Source organism: Suricata suricatta, chromosome 1 (assembly GCF_006229205.1).
Source record: "Suricata suricatta isolate VVHF042 chromosome 1, meerkat_22Aug2017_6uvM2_HiC, whole genome shotgun sequence".
NCBI classification, from domain to species: domain Eukaryota; kingdom Metazoa; phylum Chordata; class Mammalia; order Carnivora; family Herpestidae; genus Suricata; species Suricata suricatta.
In genome coordinates, this window is record NC_043700.1 from 34,363,151 (window position 1) to 34,388,578 (window position 25,428).

The 25,428-nt window shown below is 33.7% G+C and overlaps 1 protein-coding gene across 1 annotated transcript in view; it reads left to right on the top strand.

Annotated features, from left to right (window-relative positions):
- The window catches only part of ADAM2 (ADAM metallopeptidase domain 2), a 107,100-nt gene that overhangs the window by 75,399 nt on the left and 6,273 nt on the right, over positions 1–25,428 (top strand). The window contains exons 16-18 of the mRNA XM_029936321.1: positions 78–261; positions 14,542–14,619; positions 15,262–15,400. Coding sequence (XP_029792181.1) covers positions 78–261; positions 14,542–14,619; positions 15,262–15,400 — 401 coding nt within the window. The remainder of the gene's footprint in view (positions 1–77; positions 262–14,541; positions 14,620–15,261; positions 15,401–25,428) is intronic.

Sequence of the window (25,428 nt, forward strand, 5' to 3'; positions counted from 1 at the left end):
CTAAACCTTGTTGATTTATAAATGATATTCTATATTTTTATTGAAGGCTAACGATTTCATTTATTGGTAAATTATAGGGATGTGCAATGTGGAAAATTAATATGTGAATATAAAAAAGAAGAAATAATTAATATTCCAAATGCCACTGCTATTTATGCCAACATAAATGGACACATCTGCGTTGCATTGGATTTTCCACCTGATTTTATAGTTGGCAAAATGATGTGGGTAAAAGAAGGAACTATTTGTGGTAATAATAAGGTATGTAGTCTTTGTTCCCCAAATAAATTCCTAATTATTTTATACTTTATTTTCAAATGAATGTTAAATTTTTTTCTCATCATTGAAGTGTACGTTTGATTTCAAAAATAAAAAAAATAGGGGCGTCTGGGTGGCTCAGTCGGTTAAGTGGCCAACTTCATCTTGGGTCATGATCTCGCCATCTGTGAGTTTGAGCCCTGCATCCGTCTCTGTGCTGATAGCTCAGTCTGGAGCCTGCTTTTTATTCTGTGTCTCCCTCTTTCTCTGCCCTTCCCCTGCTTGCTCTCTATGTCTCTCTTTCTCTCTCTCTCTCTCAAAAATAATAAATATTAAAAAAATTAAAAAATGAAAACTTTAAAAGTAAAAAACATTTTAAATCTGCATTCATGCAGATTATTTTTCTATGAACATTTCATTGACCAGGACTTTTTTCATGGAAATTAATATATCTTCACTGAATGGATAAAAGTACTGTTCAATAACTATATTTTATTAAATTGTCTCATGTTAGATAGACATGTAATTCATTCATGAATTATCTTTTAATAGAATTACTTTAAAAGAGCTACTAAAATAATATACAGTTATTTTAGTGATGAAAATAATAAAAATAGGAGATAAACGCAAACTCGTTCAAATGCATACATATGAGATATAACTACTTTTCACGTTCATGAACTTTCCAACAACTTTTTATTTATATACCCATACACACAAACATAAAATACCTAGTATACTAACTATATTTTATATATGTAATACTTGAATTTTTCCTTCCAATGTTTTATTTAAATTCAAATTAGTTGTATTGGTTTCAAGTGTAGAATTTAGTGATTCGTTACTTGTATATCCAGTGCTTGTCACCACAAAGGCCCTCCTAAATACCCATCACCCATTTAGCCCATTCTTTCACCTACTTCCCCCTCACTCCCCTCCCCTCCATCAAACCTCTGTTTACACTTTTTGCTTCCCTTCCCTTATGTTCATCTGTTTTTTTCTTAAATTTCAAATGTGAGTGAAATCTTATAATATTTGTCTTTCTCTGACTAATTTCACTCAGCACAACACACTCTAGTTCTATCCACATTGTTACAAAGAGTAAGAGTTTATTCTTTATGATGGCTGAGTAATAATCCACTGTATATATATATATATACTACATCTTCTTTATCAATATATCACTAGATGGGCATTTGGGCCTTCCATAATTTGAATATTTTTGATAGTGCTGCTATAAACATTGGGGTACATGTACCCCTTCAGATAAGTATTTTTCTTTCCTATGGATAAATATCTAGTAGTCCATTTGCTGGGTCATAGGGTAGCTCTATCTTTAACTTTCTGAGGAAACTCAACACTGTTTCCCAGAGCAGCTGCACCAGTTTGCATTCCCACCAGTAGTGGAAAAGCTTTCACCTTTCTCTGTGTTCTTGCCAACACCTGCTGTTTCTTGAGTTGTTAATTTTAGCCATTTTAACAGGTGTGAGATGCTATCTCGCGAATTTGATTTGTATTTCCCTGATTTTGAGTGATATTGAGCATTTTTTCATGTGTTTGTTAACCATTTGAATGTCTTCTTTGGAGAAATATCTATTCATGTATTCTCCCCATAACCAGTTTATTTATTTTTTGCGTATTGAGTTTGCTGAGTCCTTTACAGATTTTGGATACTAGTCCTTTATCCAATATGTCATTTGCAAATATCTTCTTCCATTCAGTAGACTCTTTAGTTTTTTGTTTCCTTTACTATGAAGAAGATTTTTATGTTGATCATGTCCCAATCATTTATTTTTGCTTTTGTTTCCCTTGCCTCTGGTGACTTTTATAGTAAGAAGTTGCTATGGCTGAAGTCAAAGACATTGCTGCCTGTGCTCTCCTCTAGGATTTTGATGGTTTCTGGTCTCACATTTAGGCCTTTTATCAATTTTGAATTTACTTTTATGTATGATCTAAGAAAGTGGTCCAGTTTTATTCCTCTGTATGTCATGATCTAGTTTTCCCATCACCATTTGTTGAAGAGAGTTTTTTTCTTTTGGGTATTCTTTCCTGCTTTGTCAAAGATTTAGTTGGCCATATAGCTATGGGTCCATTTCTGGGTTCTCTATTCTTTCTAATGGTCTATGTGTCTGGGTTTTTTGGTTTGTTTTGTTTTGTCAGTACCCATTGTCTTGATGATTACAGCTTTTAATACAGCTGTATTAAAGTCCAGAATTGTGATACCTTCCTCTTTACTTTGCTTTTTTTAGCCTTACTTTTGGCTATTCCTGATTCCATACAAATTTTTGAATTGCTTATTCTGGCTTTGTGAAAAATGGTGGTGTTATTTTGGTAGGGATTGCATTAAAATGTGTAGATTGCTTTGGATACTATCGACATTTTAACAATATTTGTTCTTCCAATCCATGAACATGGAATGCCTTTCTATTTCTTTGAGCCTTATTCAGTTTCGTTCAGAATTGTTTTATAATTTTCCTTTCTATAATTTTACCTCTTTGGTTAGATTTATTTCTAAGTATCTTATGTTTTTAGGTCCAATTGTAAATGAGATTGATTTCCTTTTCTGATGCTTCATTATTGGTGTATAGTGATGCAACAAATTTCTGTATGTCGATTTTATTTCCTGCAACTTTTCTGAATTCGTGTATCAGTTCTAGATATTTTTTCTTGTGGTATTTTGGCTTTTCCATGTACAGTATCTGTTCTTCTTGCCAATTTGGATCCTTTTATTTATTTTTGTTGTCTTCTTTTGATTAAGGTATAAAACAATTTCTATAATGTGGGCAGGATCATTTTTATTCACCTGCTCTTCCAGAATGGGAAAAAGGAACTGGTTTCAAGTTGCTAAAACAAAAACTACTTGCATACGCACATAAAAGATTAAAATCATGATGATACACACTAATCAGTGTATAAAGTACTGATGGTGATGAAGCTGATTGTTGGAAGTCATCTGGCTGGGTCTGAAAAATCACACTGACTTTGCTAAATAAAACTCAAGGCATAATCATCTTTAGTGGCCAAAAGTGGATATTATGTAAAACAATGTTCCTTAGGATGCCCCTATATATTTTATTTTCAAATAGAATTTATTTATTTATTTATTATTTTTAAATATTTTATTGTCAAATTGATTTCCATACAACACCCAGTGCTCTTCCCCACAAGTGCCCTCCTCCATCACCACCACCTCTTTCCCCCATGCCCCTTCCCTTTCAGCCCTCAGTTCATTTTCAGTATGCAATAGTCTTTCAAGTTTTGCGTCCCTCTCCCCAACTCTCTTTCTTTCTTCCCCTCCTCCTGGTCCTCCATTAGGTTTCTCCTGTTTTCCTGTTAGACCTATGAGTGCAAACATATGGTATCTGTCCATCTCTGCCTGACTTATTTCGCTTAGCATGACACCCTCGAGGTCCATCCACTTACCTACAAATGGCCATATTTCATTCTTTCTCATTGCCATGTAATACTCCATTGCATACATATATATACCACATCTTCTTGATCCACTCATCAGGTGATGGACATTTAGGCTCTTTCCATGTTTTGTCAACAATAGTCAAATAGGATTTTTTATTCTAATGAGGGAATTTTAATTTTTTTCAAAATGTTTCTGTCTGGATCTTATCTTGTGTTTTATTTACATTTAATCACATTTTAGTGTGTATTAAATAAATATTCTGTTTTCCCCCTACTCTTTCAACTGTGTAAAATAATTCAATTCATTTAGACTGAATAGTCCATATATACTAACAAACAATATACTATATTTTAGGATGCCCTTGGTTACTGTGAATAGAAATATATACTGCTCTTACAACATGAGTTTAGTGATAATAACTCCTATCCTAGTTTTTGAAGCACTGAATAAAAAACACATACTATTTTTTTCAGTAAAATATGCATAACAAAATTTACCCCTTTAATCACTTTTAAGTGTACAGTTCAGGAAGACAAAAATATTCACATAGTTATACAACCACCATCATTATCCATCTTCAGAAAACTTTCATCATTATAAACTTTAACCCTGTACACATTTAACTATAACTAACCAATGAGCCTTCTTCATTCACAGCTCCTGGTAATCATTATTCTACTTTCTGTCTCTATAAGCTTGAATATTCTTGGACCTAATTGTAGTGGAATCATGCAAAATTTATTCTTTTAAGTCTGATTTATTTCATCTTGCATAATATTTTAAAATTTATCTGTTTTGTGGCTATAGCACAATTTTATTTCCTTTTCAAACTGAATAATATTCCATTGCATATTTTCACTGTATGTTGCTTGTCCATATATCTGTAAATGGACGTTTGGCTTGTTTCATATTTTGGCTATTGTATATAAGGTTGCTACCACTGTCGGTGTTCAAATATCTGTTTAGTTCACTATTTTCAATTGTTTAAATTATATATCTAGAGGTGGAATTGCTGGATTATATGATGGCAATTCTGTTTAAAGTTTCATGAACTCCCATACTATTTTCAACTGCTATCCATTTCCACCACCAAAGCACAAGGGTGACAATGTCTTCCTATTTATCAACATTTGTTCTTTTCTATTTTTTTAATAATAGTCATTTTAGTGGGTGTCAAGTAGGACTTCATTACAATTTAATTTTTATTTTTTAATTCTTAATGATGTTGAAGCATCTCTGCACCTGCATATTGGACATTTGTGTATCTTCTTAGAGAAATGCTTATTCTTATTCTTTGCTCATTTAAAATCATTTAGTTGGGTTGTTTTTTAGTTGTAATTATTTTATATTCTGAATATTAATCTTAATGAAATATATGATTGGAAAATATTTTCTTCCAATTCATGGTATGCTTTGAGCTCTATTGGTGACATCCTTTGATACACAAAAGTCTTTAATTTAGAGGAAATCCAATTTATCTTATTGTTTTTTGCCGGTGTTTTTGTGTCATATTCAAGATATCACTGCCAAATCCAATATTATGAAATTTTCCCCAGTGTTTTTTGAGGAGTTTTATCACTTATGTTTGGGTCTAGGATAAATTTACAGTTGGTTTGTTCATGGTGTATAGTAAAAGTCCAAGTTCATTTATTTTTATGTGGGTATCTAGTTTTTCCAGAACTGTTTAACTAGACTTTTTCTTTGCCATTAAATTTCTGTGGCAATCTTATAGAAAGTCATTTGACTTACTGATTACTTCAGTTTCTTAGTAAATTTGAAATCTATAAGTGCAAGTTTAAATTTTTCCTTCTCATCCAAGATTTTTTAAAGCTATTTTGGGGTCCTGTGATGCTATAATGATTTTTAGGACAAGTTTTCCTATATCTACACACAGACATAGTGGAATTTTATAAGTATTGTGCTGAATCTGCAAATCACTGTAAATAGTATTGACACCCTGACAATATTAACTCTTCCAATCCTGAACATGGAATTGCCTGATCCCTAAGAATCACCAGAAGCTCTACTCATAAAAACATTCTTAGACATGATCATCTCAGACCTAAGGAATCAAAATTTCCAGAGATTATTGTTTTGTTTTTTTGTGTGTGTGTTTTTTTCTTCTTCAAGATTGCCTTGGCTATTCATGGTCTTTTGTGGTTCCATACAAATTTTAGGACTATGTATTCTTGTCTTGTGAAAAATGCTATTAGTATTTTGATAGGTATTGGATTAAATCTGAAGATTGCTTTAGATACTGTGGACATTGTAACTATATTTGTTCTTCCAGTCCATGAACATATAATACCTTACTATTTCTGTCATCCTTAATTTCTTTTATCAATGTTTTATCATTTTCAAGTATAATTCTTTCACCTTGCTTAAGTCCACTCCTAGGTATTCTTTTATTTTTTGTTTAATTGTACATGTATTGTTTTCTCAGTTTTCCTTTCTGCTACTTCATTATTAGTGTATAGAAATGTTCTGTATATTGACTTTGTATCCTGCAATCTTACTGAATTCATTTATCAGTTCTAGTAGCTTTTTGGTGGATTATTTAGTTTTCTATGTAGAGTTTCATTTCATCTGCAGATAGTAAATGTTTTACTTCTTTATTTCTTTTTGTGATCTGATTGCTGTGGCTAGGACTTCTAGTACTTTGTTGAATGAAAGTGGATATTTTTGTCTTGCTTAATTCTTAAGGGAAAAGCTCTTAGTTTTTCCCCATTGAGTATGATGTTATCTATTGGTTTTTCATAGATGGACTTTGTTATTGAGGTATGTTTCCTCTAAACCTACTCTGTTGAGGGCTTTTATTACAAATGCCTTTTCTGCATCTATTGAAATGATCATATAATTTTAATACTTTTTCTTATTTAAATAATTTTTAATGTGTATTTATTTTTGAGAGATAGAGAAAGCAGGGTAGGGGAAGAGAGAGATGGAAACACAGAATCCAAAGCAGTCTCCAGGCTCTGTGCTGGTAGCATAGAGCACGATGTGGGGCTCGAATCCATGAACTGTGAAATCATGACTTGGGCTGAAGTTAGATGCCCTACCAACTAAGGCACCCAGATGCCCCTACTCTTTTTCTTATTGATGTAATGTATCACATTGACTTGAATTGTGAATATTGAACTACTTTGGCATCTTGGGAATAAATCCAACTTGATTGCAGTGAATAATTTTTTAAAATTTATTTTATTTTATTATTTTTAAAATGTTTATTTATTTTGAGAGAGAATGAGAAAGAGGGAGAGAGAGAGACAGAGAGAGACAGAGAGAGAGAGAGAGAGAGAGAGAAAGACAGAGAGAGAGAGAGTTCAAGCAGGGGATGGACAGAAAGAGGGGAAGACAGAATCCCAAACAGGCTTGAACCCATGAGCTTTGAGATTATGACCTGAGCCAAAACCAAGAGTCAGACACTTAACTGACTAAGCCACCAGGGCCACCATGTGGTAAATGATTTTTTAAAATGTATTGTTAGATTCAGTTTGCTAACATTTTGTTGAGGAATTTTGTCTGTGTTTTCTCTATACCTGAGGTATCTCTCTCTCCTGCAATTCTGTTGAGCTCTGGACCATCCTATCATACCCTCTCTGAGGTGGTCTCTTTTCTACATTCAGCTGTGGAGACTCTGTTCTGCCAGTCGACAGGTTATTGGGGGGGAGGGTTATTTACAGGAGATGGGTGTTTTCTAGTGGTATCCATGGGATGAGAGAAGCCTAGTCCTACTCCACCATCTTCCCTGGGAATTAGCTGTGCATTTTTAAAAATAGATACACCTTATTATATTGAGGTAGTTTCCTTCTACTCCTATTTGTTAGATTTTTGTAATCATTAAAAGGTGTTCAATTTTGTCATGATTTTTCTGTTTCATTTGAGATGATGTGGTTTTTTCCTCCTTTATTTGTTTAATGTAGTGTATTACATTGATTTTTGTATGTTGAATCATTCCCACTTTCCATAAGTTAATCATACATGGTCATGATATGAAAAATTTTAATATGCTGTTGAATTCTGTTTACATGGGTTTTGTTGAGGACATTGCATTAATATTTACAATCAATATTTATTTGTAGTTTTTCTTTATTGTAGTGTCCTTGGTTCTTATATTAGGGTAATTCTGGCTTCATAGAATGGATCTGGAAGTGTGTTTTCCTGTTACATTTGTTCAAAGAGTTTGAGAAAGATTGATTTAAATATTTGGTGAAATTCTGTAAGTATTTAGTAAAATTCACCAGCAAAGCTATCTGGTCCAGGAATTTTCTTTGTTTCAAGGATTCGATTACTGATTTAATCTCTTTATAAGTTATAGGTCTAGTCATATTTTCTATTTCTTTTTTATTTAATGTTGGGAGATGAGGTGTTCCTAAAAATTTGTTCATTTTATTAGCTTATCCACATTTTGGCTCTCAGGTTTTCATTTTCAGGCTTTCAGCTTGTTATTTCTGACAAATTGATAGCAGTGTGCCCACCTTCATTTCTAATTTACTTATATGAATATTATTTCTTTATTTTAGTGATTCTAGGTAAAAGTTTTTTCAATTATTGTGGCCTTTAATTTTTCTTCTATAGTTTGTTTTTCTATTTTCTCTTTTATTTCTGTTCTAATCTTTGTTATTTCCTTCCTTCTAACTGCTCTGGGTTTGTTTGCTTGTTTGTGTGTTTGTTTGTCTGTGGTGGAAGTGTAAGTTTTTTACTTAAAATCCTTCTTCCTTTTCTATGGGCACTTGGGTGGCTCAGTCAGTTGAGATTTCAACTCTTGATATCAGCTCAGATCATGATCTCATAGGTCATGGGATTGAGCCCTGCATTGGCTTCTGTGTTGACAGCACAGAGCCTGCTTGGAATTCTCTCTTTACCTCTCTCTGCCCCTCCCCCACTTACACACACACTCTTTCTCACGCTCTCTCTCTCTCTCTCTGAAAATAAATGAATAAACATTTTTTAAAAACTTTAAAAATAAAATCATTCTTCCTTTTTAATGTGTTGGTTTACAGTTAAAAATTACTGTCAGCAGTGTTTTCCTGTATTTCATTTCTGCCATATTGCATTTTTGTTTTCTTTAGTTCCAGATGATTTTCTAATTTCCATTGTGTATTTTTGTTAACCAATTTTTTATTTAAAATCTGATAATTTCCACATATTTGTAAACTTTTCTAGTGTTCCTTCTGGTTTTACTTTGTAGTTTCACTTTATTGTAATCAGAAAAGATACTTTGCATAATTTCAATCTTTCTAAATTTATTAAGACTTATTTTGTGACTATAAATGGCCTAGTATATGCAATGCCCATATGCAGTTGAGACAGATGTGTAGTCTGCTCTTGTTAGGTAGTACTCTGTATACGTCTGTTAGGTCCGATTGTTTTATAGTGTTGTTCAAATCCTCTATTTCTTTATTGAGCTTCTGTCTCATTCTTTTCAAAAGTGGAATATTGAAGGCTTTTATTGTAGAGTTATCCATATCTCTCAGCAATTCTGTTTGTGACATATATTTTGGAGTTCTGATGTTTGATGCATCCATGTTTATAATTTGTATGTTTCTGGTGAACTGTGATTACTTATTAATCTAGAATGTACTATTTTCTTGCAATCATAGTTGATTTAAAATCTATTTTGTCTGATATCATTATAATCATTCTCTTTCCCTTTTGTTGTTATTTTCATGGAATATATTTTTCCATCCTTTCAATTTCTTTTTTTTAATTAATAGTTTATTGTCAAATTTGTTTCCATATAACACCCAGTGCTCTTCCCCACAAGGGCTCTCCTCCATTACCACCACCTCCCTTCTCCCTCCCCCTTCCCCTTCAACCTTCGGTTTGTTTCCATCCTTTCAATTTCTACATATTGTGACATTGGATATCAAGTGAATGCCTTGCAGAGAGAGTCTCTTTAATATATAGTTGACCAATGTCATCCATTCTGCCATCCCATGATATTTGATTGAAGAATTTAATCCATTAACATTAATGTAACTAATAGAAAAGGACTTACTTTTGACATTTTATTATTATTTTTTGTATTTCTTTTTGCTTTTGTACATCATTTCCCCATCACCACTTTCATTTTTCTTTAGTTCATGTCTTTTAGTGACACCTTTTGATTCTCGTCTCTTTACTTTTGTGTATATATTCTATAGATTATTTTGTTTGTAATTACCATTGCATTACATATAGCATCTTAAAGTTATAACAATCTAATTTGAACTAATATAAAATTAACTTCAAGTGTATGCAAATCTTTATTCTTTTACATCTTTGCCCTCCACACTTTTTTATATCAAAAATTACATTTTATATATTGTGTTCCCATTAACATAAACTTATAATTATTTAATTTTATGTATTAATCTTTTAAATCTCAGAAATTTTCAAAATGGAATTATAAATGAAAATTACAATACCAGTTTTTATACTTTCACCATTTATTTATCTTTACCAGAGGCCTTTATTTTAGTTTATAAATTCTAGGTACAGACTAAGCAAGCTTTTATTTACCTTGAAGGACTCTTTTAGTATTTTTTGTAGGCTATGTCTTATGCTAATAAACTCCCTCAAATTTTATTTCTTTTTAATCTAAGAATGTATTAATTTCCCCTATCAAATCCAGCTGAGTTTTATTGCATATAGAATTCTGAGTTGTCAGGACTTTTTTTTTCCTTTTAGTATTTACAATATATAAGCCATTGCCTTTTGTTTCAAAAGTTTTTACTGAAGAATCACTATAATCTTATTAAGGATCCTTTGTACATGGTGATTCGGGGTTTAATTGCTGCTTTTAAGATTCGCTTTTTTTTCTTTGACATTTGTGTTTGATTGTAAAGTGTTTTGGTTTGACTCTCTTTGCCTTTATCTTGTTTGGTGTTCATTTGTCTCCTAGGATTTTTAGACCCAGGGACTCTTCAAACATGGGGCATTTCAGCCATAATTTTTTCAACTAATTTCCCTGTCTTCTTTTTTATCATCTACTTCAGGGAGTCCTATAATATGTATTTTGATCTACTTGATGGTATTTCATAAGTTTCTTTGTCTTTCTTCATTTTTCTTTGTTTTTTTCTTTCTTCATCTAAGACTCCAAAGTTTAAAATGCCCTATCTTTAAATCACTGATTCTTTCTTCTGCTAACCAAAATTTGTTGTTGAATCTATACAGTAAAGCTTTAAATTTAGTTATTACATGTTTCAGCATTATAATTTTTGGTTGCTATTTATAATTATTATCTCTTTGTTGATATTATCATTTTGTCCATATATAATTTTTCTGATTTTATTTCTTTCTTAATCTACGTTTTTATTTACCTTTTCTTTTATTTGGCTTTTTCATATTTAGTATGTTTATTTAAAATATCATTATGTCACTTAACCTTCTTTCTTTGAATGTACTGTGCTCTTCTGTTTCTTTTTCTATCTTTTGGGTTTTTTTTAAATTAAATTAAATTAATTAAATTAAATTTAATTAATTTAATTATTTTTATTTTTGAGAGAGAGAGAGAGCACAAGCAGGGGAGGGTCAGAGAGAAAGGGAGACACAGAATCTGAAACAGGCTCCAGGCTCTGAGCTAGTTGTCAGCACAGACCCCAAAGTGAGGCTCGAACCCACGAACCTTAGATCATGACCTGAGCTGAAGCCAGAGGCTTAACCAACTGTGCCACCCAGGCACCCCTCTTTTTCTATCTTTTGATTTGTTGTTGTTGTTGTTGTTGTTATTGTTGTTGAAAATTGGACACTTCTCCCAGTGTTTGCAGACTGACTCTGTCCTGGGGCAGTCGGGTGTGCTCTAAGCCTGGGAATCAGTTTGAGGAGAAAGAAAACCTGTGTTCCTCTCCGAACTTTTGTGATGATGCATCTTTCCTGGGCTTCCCTGTGGCATTTTTGATTTCCCACATACATGGATATTTTCGAGTGTCTTACTTTTCAAAATAGTCTCTCAGGGGCGCCTGAGTGGCTCAGTTGGTTAAGTATCTGACTTTGGCTTGGGTCATGATCTCATGGTTTATAGGTTCTAGCTCAGTGTCGGGCTCTGTGCTGACAGCTCAGAACCTGGAGCCTGATTTGGATTCTGTGTCTCATTCACTTGTGCTCTGCCTCTCTCTGTCTTTCAAAAATGAATAATTTTTTTAAAAAATTAAAAAATATAATCTTGGGGTGCCTGGTTGGCTCAGTCAGTTGAGAGTTTGACTTCAGCTCAATTCATGATCTCATGGTTTGTTGGTTCGAGCCCTGCATCGGTCTCTCTGCTGACAGCTAGCTCATAGCCTGGAGCTTGCTTCAGATTCTGTACCTCCCTCTCTCTCTGACCCTCCCCTGCTCCCACTGTTTCTCTCTGTCTCTCAAAAATAAATACAAAAACATAAAAAGTTAAAAAAATATAAAAAATAATCTCGTCCCATCCTCTCCTTTGGGCTTCAGATGATCTATTGTATGTCTTTACCCAGTATATTCTGCTTCATGTGTCTGTAAAACTTAGTCACCTTGCAGCATTCCTGAGTGGTGTCCCTTGTTTCTTCTTATCTGAGATTCAAGTTAAGCTAAAAAGAGACCAGTCCTTCAGGCAGCTCCCAGGCAACATATGAAATTGAAAATAAGATTTCCTCTGCTACCATCAATTCAAAGGAAATCATTGTGAACTCAGCAGTTTCCTCCTCCAGACCATGACTGTGCCATGCTGGGGAAGGAGTGAGAAAAATTTGATCTACAAAATTCTGCAAAGCTTGGCTTTGGAGCAGCTGGTGGCTCAGTTGGTGACACATCCAGTTCTTGATTTTGGCTCAGGTCATGATCTCATGGTTTTTGAGACTAAGCCCCACATTGGGCTCTGTGCTGACAGCACATCTCTGCTTGGGATTCTCTCTCTCCCTCTCTCAAAATAAATCAATAAACTTAAACGAAAAACAATTTTTTCTACAATTTTAAATTTGGCTGTTTCTTGATTGGGCATTTTCTTGGTTACCATAGGGCATTGACTATTTCTAGAGTTCTTATTGATTATTTTAGCCCGCTGCCTTCTTATTTTTAAAAATGTCTCCAAGGTAGAACAAGAACTTGGGACATCCTAGTGTACCATTTTATTGATGCCTCTGTCCAGATGATGTTTTTCAGAATTTTGTAAAATCTGCTTACAATCCTTTCACTTGTACAGGGTAAACATGATCACTTCAAACCTATTTGCTTGATCACTGATGGCCTATAGAGGAATACTGGCTTCAGTTTTTGGTACTTTTGTGGAACCACATTGTCTCACCTTGACTTTTGTGAACTTAAAATTATTTTTACCTTATCTCTGGTACAGTTATGTGTTCTTTTAAAAGAGTATGTGCACATAATTTATTCACTATTTTAAAGTTCTCTACACAAGAAGATTTCTACAGAATTCTTTTTTACCATAGTCACAAGAATAGGAAATTGCATCATTTTTCTTATCACAAATGAAATTTTTTTTAAGACATCTGTTTTAAAGTGTTTGGTGAGGAACCATTATATTATATTATATTACGGTGATAAATAACTTCTCTGGTTTTGTAGCTAGTTCCCCACTTTCAACATAGTTGAAAGAAGTTTCAGTAAATAATTGGTAAACTTTGGGGCTTTCTGCTTAGCTTTCCTTACCTCATTCAAAAGTGTTAGATAAGCCAGAAACCTTGGTGTCATTGACGCATCTTTCTTCTCATCCTCTTATAAAATCAGTTCATCATTAAAATTAAGTGGACTAAGTGTTGTAATTGTATCTCAAATACAACCCTGGGTTTTCATTACACCATCACCACTCAATTTCACTCTATGGTTATCATTTTCCTTGACTACTGTAATGGTGTCCTAATTTGTCTCTCTCAACATTTTCTATTGCCATTTCCATCTTTTTTTCCAAGGTATTTTTGTCAGCTTTCCATCTTCCAGTGAAATCTCTAAGAACAACCAATTGCTTGTAGGTTATAGGCCATCTTTTTGCTTAAGAATGTAAGGCCCCAGGGGCTCCTGGGTCTCTGTGTCATTTAAGTATCTTAATTTGGCTCATGTCATGATCTCACAGTTCATGAAATGGAGCCCTGCCTGGGACTACACACTGACAGTGGGAGCCTGCTTGGGATTCTTGCGCTCTCCTCTCTCTCTGCCCCTCCCCCCACTTGAGCTTTTTTTCTCTTTCTTAAAATAAATAAGTAAAATTAAAAGAATAATTTAAGGTCCTGTACAATCCCACCATAACAGTTTCTGTCACATCACATTTGGCCTTTTTATTTGTGTATTTCTATGTCTTTCACTGCAATATGAACAATATGAGATTTTTTTTTTTTTTTGCAAACTGGTCTTTTCTCAAGATAGGTAGGACTCAATTATTTAGTGAATTCATGATTAAATGGTTGTTCTCTGTGTAGCAGTTAATATTTCTCAAAAGTCCTGTACTACCTTTCAATTTAGGGTCATTTTAAATATTATTTCTTTTTCTATAAGTACTTTGTCTTTCATTTCTCTCCTTGCCTAAGTCCTGTTCAACATCTGAGGTTGATAAGAGGCTTGATAAGAAGGTTAAAGTCTTCTCACATAGCAGATAAATTCCCTGTACTTTTTTCATAAAACTGGTTTTTCATTATGGTATTTGACATACTTATCTTCACCTTTACTTATGTGATGCCCGCACCACAGAGAGAAGAGACTTGTGTTATTTTTTTTAACTACCAGTCAGATCATCAGAGCCTCATCTGGTGCTGGAAACAGCACTTTAAATTAATCAACTTATTGCTAGTATAGTAATGCTGATTATTAAACAAATACCTTTTATATCGATATAATAGTGAATTCTTTTAGTGAAATGTGAAATATAGATGTTATTTCAGTTATTTTACTTTGGCTTATTTTCTTTTTAGGTTTGCAAGAATCAAGAATGTATAGATGCTGCATACTTGAATTACGATTGTAATCCAGGAAAATGCAGTGATCGTGGTGTAAGTACCAGTAATATGACATGACAATAGAAACAACTGAGAGTAACACTAGAAAGTAAACACGTAACTGAACACACAAACACAGACACACACGCACGCACGCACATTTATATACTCATAAACCAAATAAGATTTGTAGTGCCTGCGCAGGCGCACAGAAGCAGAGATGCGAGGATAAGGGAATGAGGAAAAGAAGAGAGAGTCAAAGGATGGGGACAGGAGAAACAACATGAGTGATGCCCATATTGCCACTTTATTTCTCACATGCAACTAGTTTTATACAAACAGCCACAGGTAAGAGAAGTTTTTTTCTAAACAAAACTTCCTCTGTTTTCACGATTATTGTTGTGCCATATTCCTGGGAACTTTACACCCTCTTCTTATTGTTATTGTAAGAGTGCCAAAGCGTGAAGGACATTGGTGCAATAACATCTTAACTCAGTGAATTAACCTCTGAGGAACTGGATCAGCCGCAAGGGCTGTAAGGGCACGAGAGCTTTGCCCCTTCACACTCTCCTTACTGGCTCCTCGCTGCTGCTTCCCACAAAGATTGGCCTTATTTGATCTAAGTATTATTGTAAAATTCTACTGGAACACAAAATATTATAGCTACTTATAAGCTGATATTTCTCATGGTTTCAGGTATGCAATAATAAAAAGAACTGTCACTGTAACCCTTCATATTTACCTCCTAATTGTGAAAATAGTGATGATGCATGGACTGGTGGGAGTGTTGACAGTGGAAATTTTCCACCTCTGTTAGCTAGACTACCCCATTCTGGTAAGTATTAATAAAAAACTGAAAACATAACTAAAACAACATCTTAATTTACTAAATTTAATAAAATAAATAATATTTTATTTAGTTGTCTACTAATTTATATTTAGATTAGGTATGGACTTAAATAATAAACCATATCAGGAAAGTTTATGTTTTACTTGTAGAGAGTAATATAACATATGTAACATATATTATGAATAAGGCATATCAATAAAAACCCAGGCAGGAAAACAAAAATCACTTTAGTCCTTCCCACAGAAGGAATTCAACATAAGGCATCAGGTAGCACACAATGGCAGAAACGAAAGCCAGTCAGAGACTCTTCAGGCAACACAGTAATCCACTGTCACTTCTGGGGTTGGAGGGACAATGAAAGGAGGCAGTATTACTAGAGCCAGCCCTGAGCCAGCTAGCACAACGTGTGTCCATGGTCCGGGTCACATACCAGGAGGCAGATCACAAGGAGTGGCACTGTCTGTCATGAGGTACAGGTACAGAGCATATAAAACCACTGTGAGAGGAGGTGCAGAGACGGGGTGAAATACGGTAAACATTTCACTACTCAGCCCTCCAGAAGTTTGGCAGTTACTCCTGTTAGCCTAATATAACTAGAAGTCTGGAGTTCTCAGAAAATGTAGTTTCCTACAATTTTTATTCAAAGAAAGATGGATTTTAGAGTAAGCCAAGCATATCCAGTGATGCTTAGGGACAGACTTTATAAAAAAACCTAAATTTCAGATAATTAAAGCAGGTTTTTCCAGATTTTGAGCTAGAGGTAGTTCTTAACATTTCCGCATCCATTCCAGTGTTTGCCTCATGGTAATAGATTGGTAAGTCAAAAACATTACAGCATACTTAATGCATGTCAAGCTATTTCTATTTTGAAAAAAACTTTTTTTTTACATTTTATTTATTTTTGAGAGCCAGACAGAAACAGAGCATGAGCAAAGGGAGAGGCAGAGAGAGAAAGAGACACAGAATCCAAAGCAGGCTTCGGGCTCTGAGCTGTCAGCACAGAGCCCGACGCGGGGCTCAAACCCACAAACCGTGAGATCATTACGTAAGCCGAAGTTGGACGCTCAATTGACTGAGCCACCCAGGCACCCCAAGCTATTTCTATTTTATAGGACAATTAGCTTGCAATAGCTTATTTTCAAATCAACTTAATTTATTGCTTCTGTCCATGCACACATGCCATTTCACCAATAATCAGAAGAGACTACTTCTTCCTAGAGTCCAGGTTGACCTCAGTGATATAACTGATCAATAAAATCTATAGGAATGAGATTCTGATTGGGTTTCTTAGAATACCAATTCCTGCAACTCCCATTATTGGAATGCTCATCATTTTGAAAATCATATTCCCTATTTGAAATTTGACTACACTGAGATACAGAAGACAAATTCCCCAAATTCATGACACACAAAATGAACAAAATTAAATGATTGTTTTAAATTTCTATGTTTGAGTGAAGTTTCCTGCACATCTTTTTCTCTATAATAGAAAACAATTTGGTAACCAGATTGTATTTATATCAAGGGAACCTAAGACTTGTGGCGTTAGCTTTGGAACTGGATGGTGCACAGAAGGTAGAAAGACCTCTAGGAAACTGTTGAAGACTTTTAGTACATGTTGAAATTGTCTTAAGAATACTGTTGGTGAGCAATTCAAAGATAGCTTTAAAGCATGTTATCAGAAGTTGGAAAAATAAGGACATTTATTATGAAGTAGCAAATTGTTTGGCATCACTGTTGCCTGTGACAACATGGAAAATAGAATTTATGGTTCTGGTCAGCAAGATTTGCAGGTAGATTGCAAAGATTTCCGGTAGGTGATATAATTTACCTATGATGAAGTGTAAGAATACATTAATAACAAATGAAGCAACTTTTCAATTTTCAAGTATAATGTAGATCAAATATAAAAGACAGGATTTCATGTTTTGTTTTGTTTTGGTTTTGTTTGAAAATAAAACATTTTCATCCCTGGGCTCTTCAAAGAAAATGTTAATTGAGAGAAATGGCTAAAAACTAAATTTGAGATATTGAACAATAAAATTTCATATCAGTTAAAAATTAAGTCAAGTATGTAACTCTAAGACCCTTTTTTAAAACTTCAGAAAAACAAAGTGATGCATTTTATACCTCTTAATCTATGCAAAAGGTTTTCTAAGTGTTGTATTAGAATGCTTCTAGAAACTCTCAAACAGTAAGGCTATGAAGAATCTTGAATAGGTTATCTCATAGTAGCCTCATCAGGGTCCAATATAGAAAAAAATCTTTTCTCGGACTTGTGGGGATGACCATTCCTTTGACTTTTTAGTGGACACAAAAGAAGTGCACACATTTTAAAGGAATTACACCAATTCATACCAAAAGTGATCAAAATAGTACATAAGCTTTTTGAGTCCCAATTAGTTATGGGCAAGAAGCAAGGCTGAAAAATCTACTCAGTTGTAAAAATGGCTATCCCTATGGAAAAGGAATTATAAATCAAAGATATAACTAAGAAATCAGAGTTAAAATTTTTTTGATCTCTGGGTTTATAATTTTTAAGTATCAATACCAATAAAAATAACCAACTCCCCCTGACTCGAGAAATAGATGTTTTCACAAGTTAAATCCAGACAATTTTGCAAAGAAGAAATTCCACTTCCAAAAAATTGGTAGCAGAGACTTTTATCACCTCATTGTATAAGACAAATATAACCTTGATACCAAATCCGGATGAGGAAGTTAACATAGATAAAGTTACAGAACAAGATCTTTTATAAAAACATATGAAAACATTCTACCAAAATATTAGCATATTCTATAGCTATCTATATTAAAAAGATAGTAATCCAGACTAATTGGGGTTTACCTTAGAAATGCAAGTCTCCTTTATCACTTGAAAGTCAATCAGTGGATTCATCAAATCAATAAAATTATTCATTTTCTAAAAAATTTTTCAGTTTTTTAAAATTTATTTTTGAGGGTCAGAGACAGTGTGAGCAGGGGAGGGTCAGAGAGAGAGAGGGAGATACAGAATCTGAAGCAGGCTCCAGGCTCTGAGGTAGCTGTCAGCACAGAGCCCGACAAGGGGCTTGAATCCATGAACCATGAGATCATGACCTGAGCTGAAGCCAGACACTTAACCTACTGAGCCACCCAGTTGACCCAATAAAATTATTTCTTAAAAGTATATGATTTTCTCATTTGATGCATAAAAATCATTTGATAACACATTTTACACATATTTATGAATTTTTTAAAAAGCAACGAGCTAACAGAAGTAAACTTGATCAGATAAAAAGCATCAACAGGAAAGGTAGTTAATACAGCTTATGATGAAATATATTGTTTTTCTAAAAAAAATTGAAAGCAAGGCAACAAATTATGCTCTCACCATGCCTATTCAACATTTCCCCACAAATCCTAGCCATCTTAGCCAGTTCAATAACAAAACACAAGAAATCAAGAACATAAAGATTATTATTAGAAGGGATGAAATGAGACTGCATATGTTGTGCTTAAGTACAATATTAAATCCTACGGGATCTACAAAACACTTCTAGAAGTAATCCCTTTTGAAACCTCAGAGGAAATAACATTCGAAAGTTAGAAATGTTGTTATATAATGGCAGCAGTAAATGGAAACCAACTTAAAATTAGTACCGTTTACAATTTACAATATTATAAAAGTATAATATTTTGAAAATAAATTTAACAAAATACCGTTAAACTGAAACTAAAACAGAAATGCAGACAGATGTTAAACATAGATAAGTTGAGAAATTTGCCATGTACACCAGGTTTATTATTTTACGATGTCAATTCTCACTGAATCTATAGATTAAAAAACCCAAACAGCATGCAACTTTTTAATATAGTAACATTTGATTCTAAAATATTTGCAAAAGGGCTCAAAATAGCCAATAAAAAAAAAATCCCACCCTGAAAGAGAACAACAGAAATAAAAGAGCTTAGTCTATTTGTCTTATACTGAATTTGGTATATTACAGATTTAACATATAGTGGCATTATGAAGACAGTGTGGCATTGGTAATGGACAGAAACATATAAATGACATGGAATATGGAATAGGAAGTCCTTGATATTTGGTTAAACATTTTTTTCAAGGAAAATACAAAGATGGTTCAATAAAGAAGGAAAATCATTTCAAAACATTGTATTGTAACAGTTGAATATCTACATAAGAACAAATGACCCATAAAATATCAACTCACCAGTTTATATGAAGTAAATCATAAATCTAAATGTGTAAATGAAAGCTATACATACACTCATGAAGGAAGCAGGGAAATTCTACATGACTTTGGAATAAGCAATAATTTCTTAGATAAGACATGAAAATACATATAAATACAATAAAAGAAAGGTACATGGGAATCCATGAAAATTTTATCACATGTACAGTATTTTTTATTAAAAGTAGAGTATTGAGAAAGACTACTTCTACTCTTTACAGGGGTCACTTATATTATCAAACAGTTTTGGAAATAAACTATAGAATAAAAAGTTCTGAGTACACAAAGCAAAGGATAGGACTATTATGGAAACTAGAAAAAAATTGGGGGCACTGATGATATCAACTTATCAACTTCAGTTAAAAACATGTTAATTATATGGGGCACCCAGGTGGCTCAGTTGGGTAAGCGTCTGACTCTCAATTTCAGCTCAGGTAACACTGTGTGTTCAAGCCCCACGTCGGGCTCTGTGCTGTGTCAGTGTGGAGCCTCCTTGAAATTTTCTCTCCCTCTCTCTCTCTCCCTACCCCACTCATGCTCTCTCTCTCTCTCGAAATAAACTTAAAAAATTAAAAATATGTTAAAGATAAAACTATAAAAGTTTAAATGTTTATGCTAATAGTCATATTTAAATATAGAAATAATTTATTTTTTAAAGGACTATTCAGAAATTTTATTTAATACTTATCTATTTGTTTATTTAAATTAAAGTTAGTTAACATATAGTGTAATAATGATTTCAGGAGTAGAACTTAGTGATTCATCACTTATATATAACACCCAGTGCTCATCCTTACAAGTGCCCACCTTAATGTCCATCACCCATTTAGCCCATCCCCCGATTCAATACCCTGCCAGCAGCCTTGTTTGTTCTCTGTATTTAAGCGTTTGCTTCCCTCTCTATTTTTATCTTATTTTTCCTTTCCTTCTTCTATGTTTATCTGTTTTGTTTCTTAAGTTCCACAAATGAGTGAAATCATATGATATTTGTCTTTTTCTGACTGATTTTTAACTTAGCATACATAATACATTGTAGTTCAGTCCATGTTGTTGGAAATGGCACGCTGCCAATTCTCATGGATTGCTGAGTAATACTCCATTTTATATGGAGTATATATAAATGGGGTATATATATTTGGCTCTTTCCATGATTTGGATATTGTTGATAGTGCTGCTATAAACATTGGAGTGCATGTGTTTTTTATATCAGCATCTTTGTGTCCTTTGGATAAATTCCTAATTGTGCAATTGCTTAGTCTTAGGATAGCTCTATTTTTAATTTTTTGAGGAATAGTGTTTTCCATTGCTGTACCAGTTTGCATTCCTACCAAAAGTGCAAAAAGTTTCCCCTTTCTCTGCATGCTCATCAACTTCTGTTGTTGCCCGAGTTGTTAATTTCAGTCTTCCTGCAGATGTCAGGTGGTGTATCGTTGTGGTTTTTATTTGTGTATCTCTGATGATGAGTGATGATCAGCATCTTTTCATGTGTCTGTTAGCCATTTGGATGTCCTCTTTGGAAAAAAGTGTCTATTCATGTCTTTTGCCCATTTCCTCACTGGCTTATTTGTTTTTTGGGTTTTGAGTTTTGATAAGTTCTTTGTAGATTTTGTATACTAACCCTTTATCTGATAAGTTGTTTGAAAATATCTTCTCCCATTCTGTTGATTGCCTTTTAGCTTTGCTGATTGTTTCTTTCAGTATGCAGAAACTTTTTATCTTGATGAGGTCCCAATAGTTCATTTTTGCTTTTGTTTCCCTTGCCTCCAGGACATACCTAGTATGAAGTTCCTGCAGCTGAGGTCAAAGAAGTTGGTGCCTGTTTTTTCCTTTAGGGTTTTGATGGTTTCCTGTCTCACATTTAGGTATTTCATCCATGGCGAACTTACTTTTGTGTATGATGTAAGAAGGTAGTCCAGTTTCATTTTTCTGCATGTTATTCTCCAGTTTTCTCAACACTATTTGCTAAAGAGACTATCTTTTTCCCATTGGATATTTTACTGCTTTGTCAAAGATTAGTTGGTCATGTTTGTGGGTCCATTTCTAAGTTTTCTATTCTGTTCCATTGATCTATCTATGTGTCTATTTTTGTGCCAGTGCCATACTATCCTGAGGATTACAGCTTTGTAATACAGCTTGAAGTCTGGGATTGTGATGCCTTCAGCTTTGGTTTTCTTTTTTAGCACTATTTTGGCTATTCAGGGTCTTTTCTGGTTCCATACAAATTTTAGAATTGTTTATTGTGAAGAATTGTTGCTCTGTGAAGAATGCTTGCGTTTTTTTCTTTTTTTCATAGGGATTGCGTTGAATGTGTAGATTTCATTGGGTAATATCAATATTTTAACAATATTTGTTCTTCCAATTAAGAAGCATGGAATATTTTTCCATCTTTTTGAGACTTCTTCAATTTCTTTCATAAGTTTTCCATAGTTTTCAGCATACAGATATCTTATCTCTGGTTAAGCTTATTTCTGGTATTTTATGGTATTTGGTGTAAAAGTGATCGATTCCCTAATATCTCTTTCTGCTACTTCATTATTAGTGTATAGACATGCAACTGATTTCTGTATGCTGATTTTATATCCTGTAACTTTTTTAAATTTCTGGATCAGTTCTAGCATTTTTTGGTGAAGTCTTTTAGGTTTTCCACATAGAATATCATAGCCTCTGTGAAGAGTGAAAGTTTGACTTTTTCCTTGGCAACTTGTATGCCCCTCCCCCCCCTTTTTCTTTTTGTTGTCCGATTGCTGAGGCTAGGACTTCCAGTACCATGTTGAACCACAGTGGTGAAAGTGGACATCCCTGTGTTCCTGATCTTAGGGAGAAAGTTCTCAGGTTTTCCCCATTGAGAGTGATATTAACTGTGGGTGGTTCATATTTGGCCTTTATGATGTTGAGGTATGTTCCTTCTATCTGTACTTTCTTGAGGGTTTTTATCAAAGAAGGATACTGTATTTTGTCATATGTTTTTCTACATTTGTTGAGAGGACTATGTGGTTATTATGCTTTCTTTTTTTCTCTTATAACTTATTGTCACATTAGTTTCCATTACTTTCTTTTAATAATATGATATATCCTTTTTTTTCATTTTTCTAAATTTTTTCTCATTTATCTCTACACAATTTATTTTTTTAACATATGCAATTATTTTCCATCATTTACAATACCGTAGTTACAATGATACTCCAAACAGAAAAGCAAAGTAAAAAATCAAAACCCCCACTTCTATTTCATGTAATTAGACTTATACAGAAATTAGAAGGTTAGGTACCAACTAGTTAATCACCTAATTTCACAGCTATCTGGAGTGGCAATTGTAATATAGCAGCTTATCTATGATACATTCAAGATACATGATACCATATGTTTGCACTCATAGGTCTAACAGCAAATTTTCAGAATGATCTAGCTTCAAGAAAAGCAAGCAGTTAGTAGTGCTTAAGATAAATTGATTCAATATCTAATGGATAGTTGACACCTGTCACAACACAGCATTTTATATACTGTTAAGTGAAACTACAATACAATCTAAGTTTATTTTGGGAGTGTTTGCTGTATCATTGGATTTAATGAAATGTTTAGAGGTGCAGTAGGCTTGACTTTGAGTAGATAATGAAAGAAAATGCAAAATGCTATTGATTCATGATGTGGTTTCATCTTAGCTTGGGCAAACCATGCAGTATTTAATACATAGTAGCAGAATATTTACTATTGAAGCTTGAAAAGATGTGAGTTCTTTGTGTGCAATTTTTTATTTATGCATGTGAAAGGGTTTTCTTTTTTTTAATTTTTTTACATGGTAGTACTTGTTTTCCTTGTTGGTGGTGTTTGCTTATTTAATACATTCTGTCAAGGACAGAAATTACATGCTGGTTGTTTTCCCCCCTAGGGAGTGTGTCTTGGGTTTTTCCCTTATTATTTTCTTTACTTTTTTTTTTCCTCTTCTTTTTATGGTGGTGCGGGTGGTTATGTTTAAATGAAGTTGCTTTTACAACACCAAAGACTTAATCATCCATTTCCTATATAAAAGGTAGCTACTTTTTTGCATGGACCTTAAGTATACTGTAGTATAGAGGTGGAATTTAAGGAAAGGTATTAAGCAGGCTGTGTTTTAGCTTATGGGCAAGTAATAAATTGTATCATGATGTATCCTATTAATTGATTTGTGGATATTGAACCATCCCTGCAGCCTCAGAATGCATCCTACTTGATTGTGCTGAATAATGCTTTTAATGTATTGTTGGATTCGATTTGCTAACATAAGAATTTTTGCACCCATGTTCATAAAGGAAATTGGTGTGTAATTTTCCTTTTTAGTGGGGTCTTTGGTTTTGGAATCAAGGTAATTCTGGCCTCATAGAATGAGTTTGGAGTTTTCCTTCCATGTGTATTTTTTAGAAGAGCTTCAAAAGAATAGTTATAACATTTTCTTTAAATGTTTGGTAGAATGGGAAGCCATCCAGCTCTGAACTCTTGTTTGATTGGAGATGTGTGTTTGTTGATTCAATTTCTTTACTGGTTATGGGTCTTTTGTTTTATTTTTTCCTGTTTCAGTTTTGGTAGTTTATCTTTCTAGGAATTTATCCATTTCTTCCAGATTGCCCTATTTGTTGCCATATCATTGCTCATAATATTCTCTTATTATTGTTTGTATTCAGTGGTGCTGGCTGTGATCTCTTTCATTCATAATTTTATTTATTTTGGGTCCTCTCCTTTTTAATTTTGGTAAGTCTGGCTAAAGTCTTATAAATTTTGTTAATTCTTTTAAAGAACCAGCTTCTAGTCTTGTTGATCTGTTCTTTTTTTTTATTTATTTTTTAAAAGTGTTTATTCATTTTGAGAAAGAGAAAGAGTGAGCATGAGCTGGGGAGGGGCAGAGAAAGAAAGGGAGACACAGAATCTGAAGCAGGCTCCAGGGTGCAAGCTGTCAGCACAGAGACAGATGTGGGACTCAAATTCACAGACTGAGAGATCATGACCTGAGTTCAAGTCAGAGGCTTAACCGAGCCACCCAGACACCCTCTACTATATATTTTTATATCTTTGATTTCTGCTCTAATCTTTATTATATCCTGTCTTCTACTGGTTTTAGGTTTTATTTGCTGTTCTTTTCCCAGCTCCTTTATATATAAGGTTAGCTTCTGTATTTGAGACATTTCTTCCTTCGTTAGGAAGGCCTGGATTGCTATATACTTCCCTCTTATGACTGCCTTAGTTGCATCCCAAAGGTTTTGAACTGCTGTGTTTTTCATTTTAATTGGCTTCAATGTACTTTTTAACTTCCTCTTTAATTTATTGGTTGACTCATTCATTCTTTAATAGAATGTTCTTTAACATCCAAGTATTTCTGTTCTTTCTAAAATTATTCTTGTGATTTCAAATTTCATAGTGCTGTGGTATGGAAATACACATGGTATGAGCTTGATCTCTTTGTACTTGTCGAGAGCTGAAAATTGACCCAGTATGCCATCTATTCTGGAGAATGTTCCATGTGCACTGGAGAAGAATGTGTATTCTGCTGCTTTAAGATGAAATGTTCTGAATATATCAGTTGAGTCCATCCAGTCCAGTGTGTCATTAAAAGCCATTGTTTCTTATTGATGTTCTGTTTAGATAATCTGTCCATTGCCATGAGTGGGGTGTTGAAGTCCCCTACTATTATTATCAGTGAGTTTCTGTATGTTTGTGATTAATTGATTTTTATATTTTGGTGCTCATGCATTGGTGGCATAAAGGTTTGCAATTATTAGTAATTACGTGATCTGTCCATTGTAAGTAGGG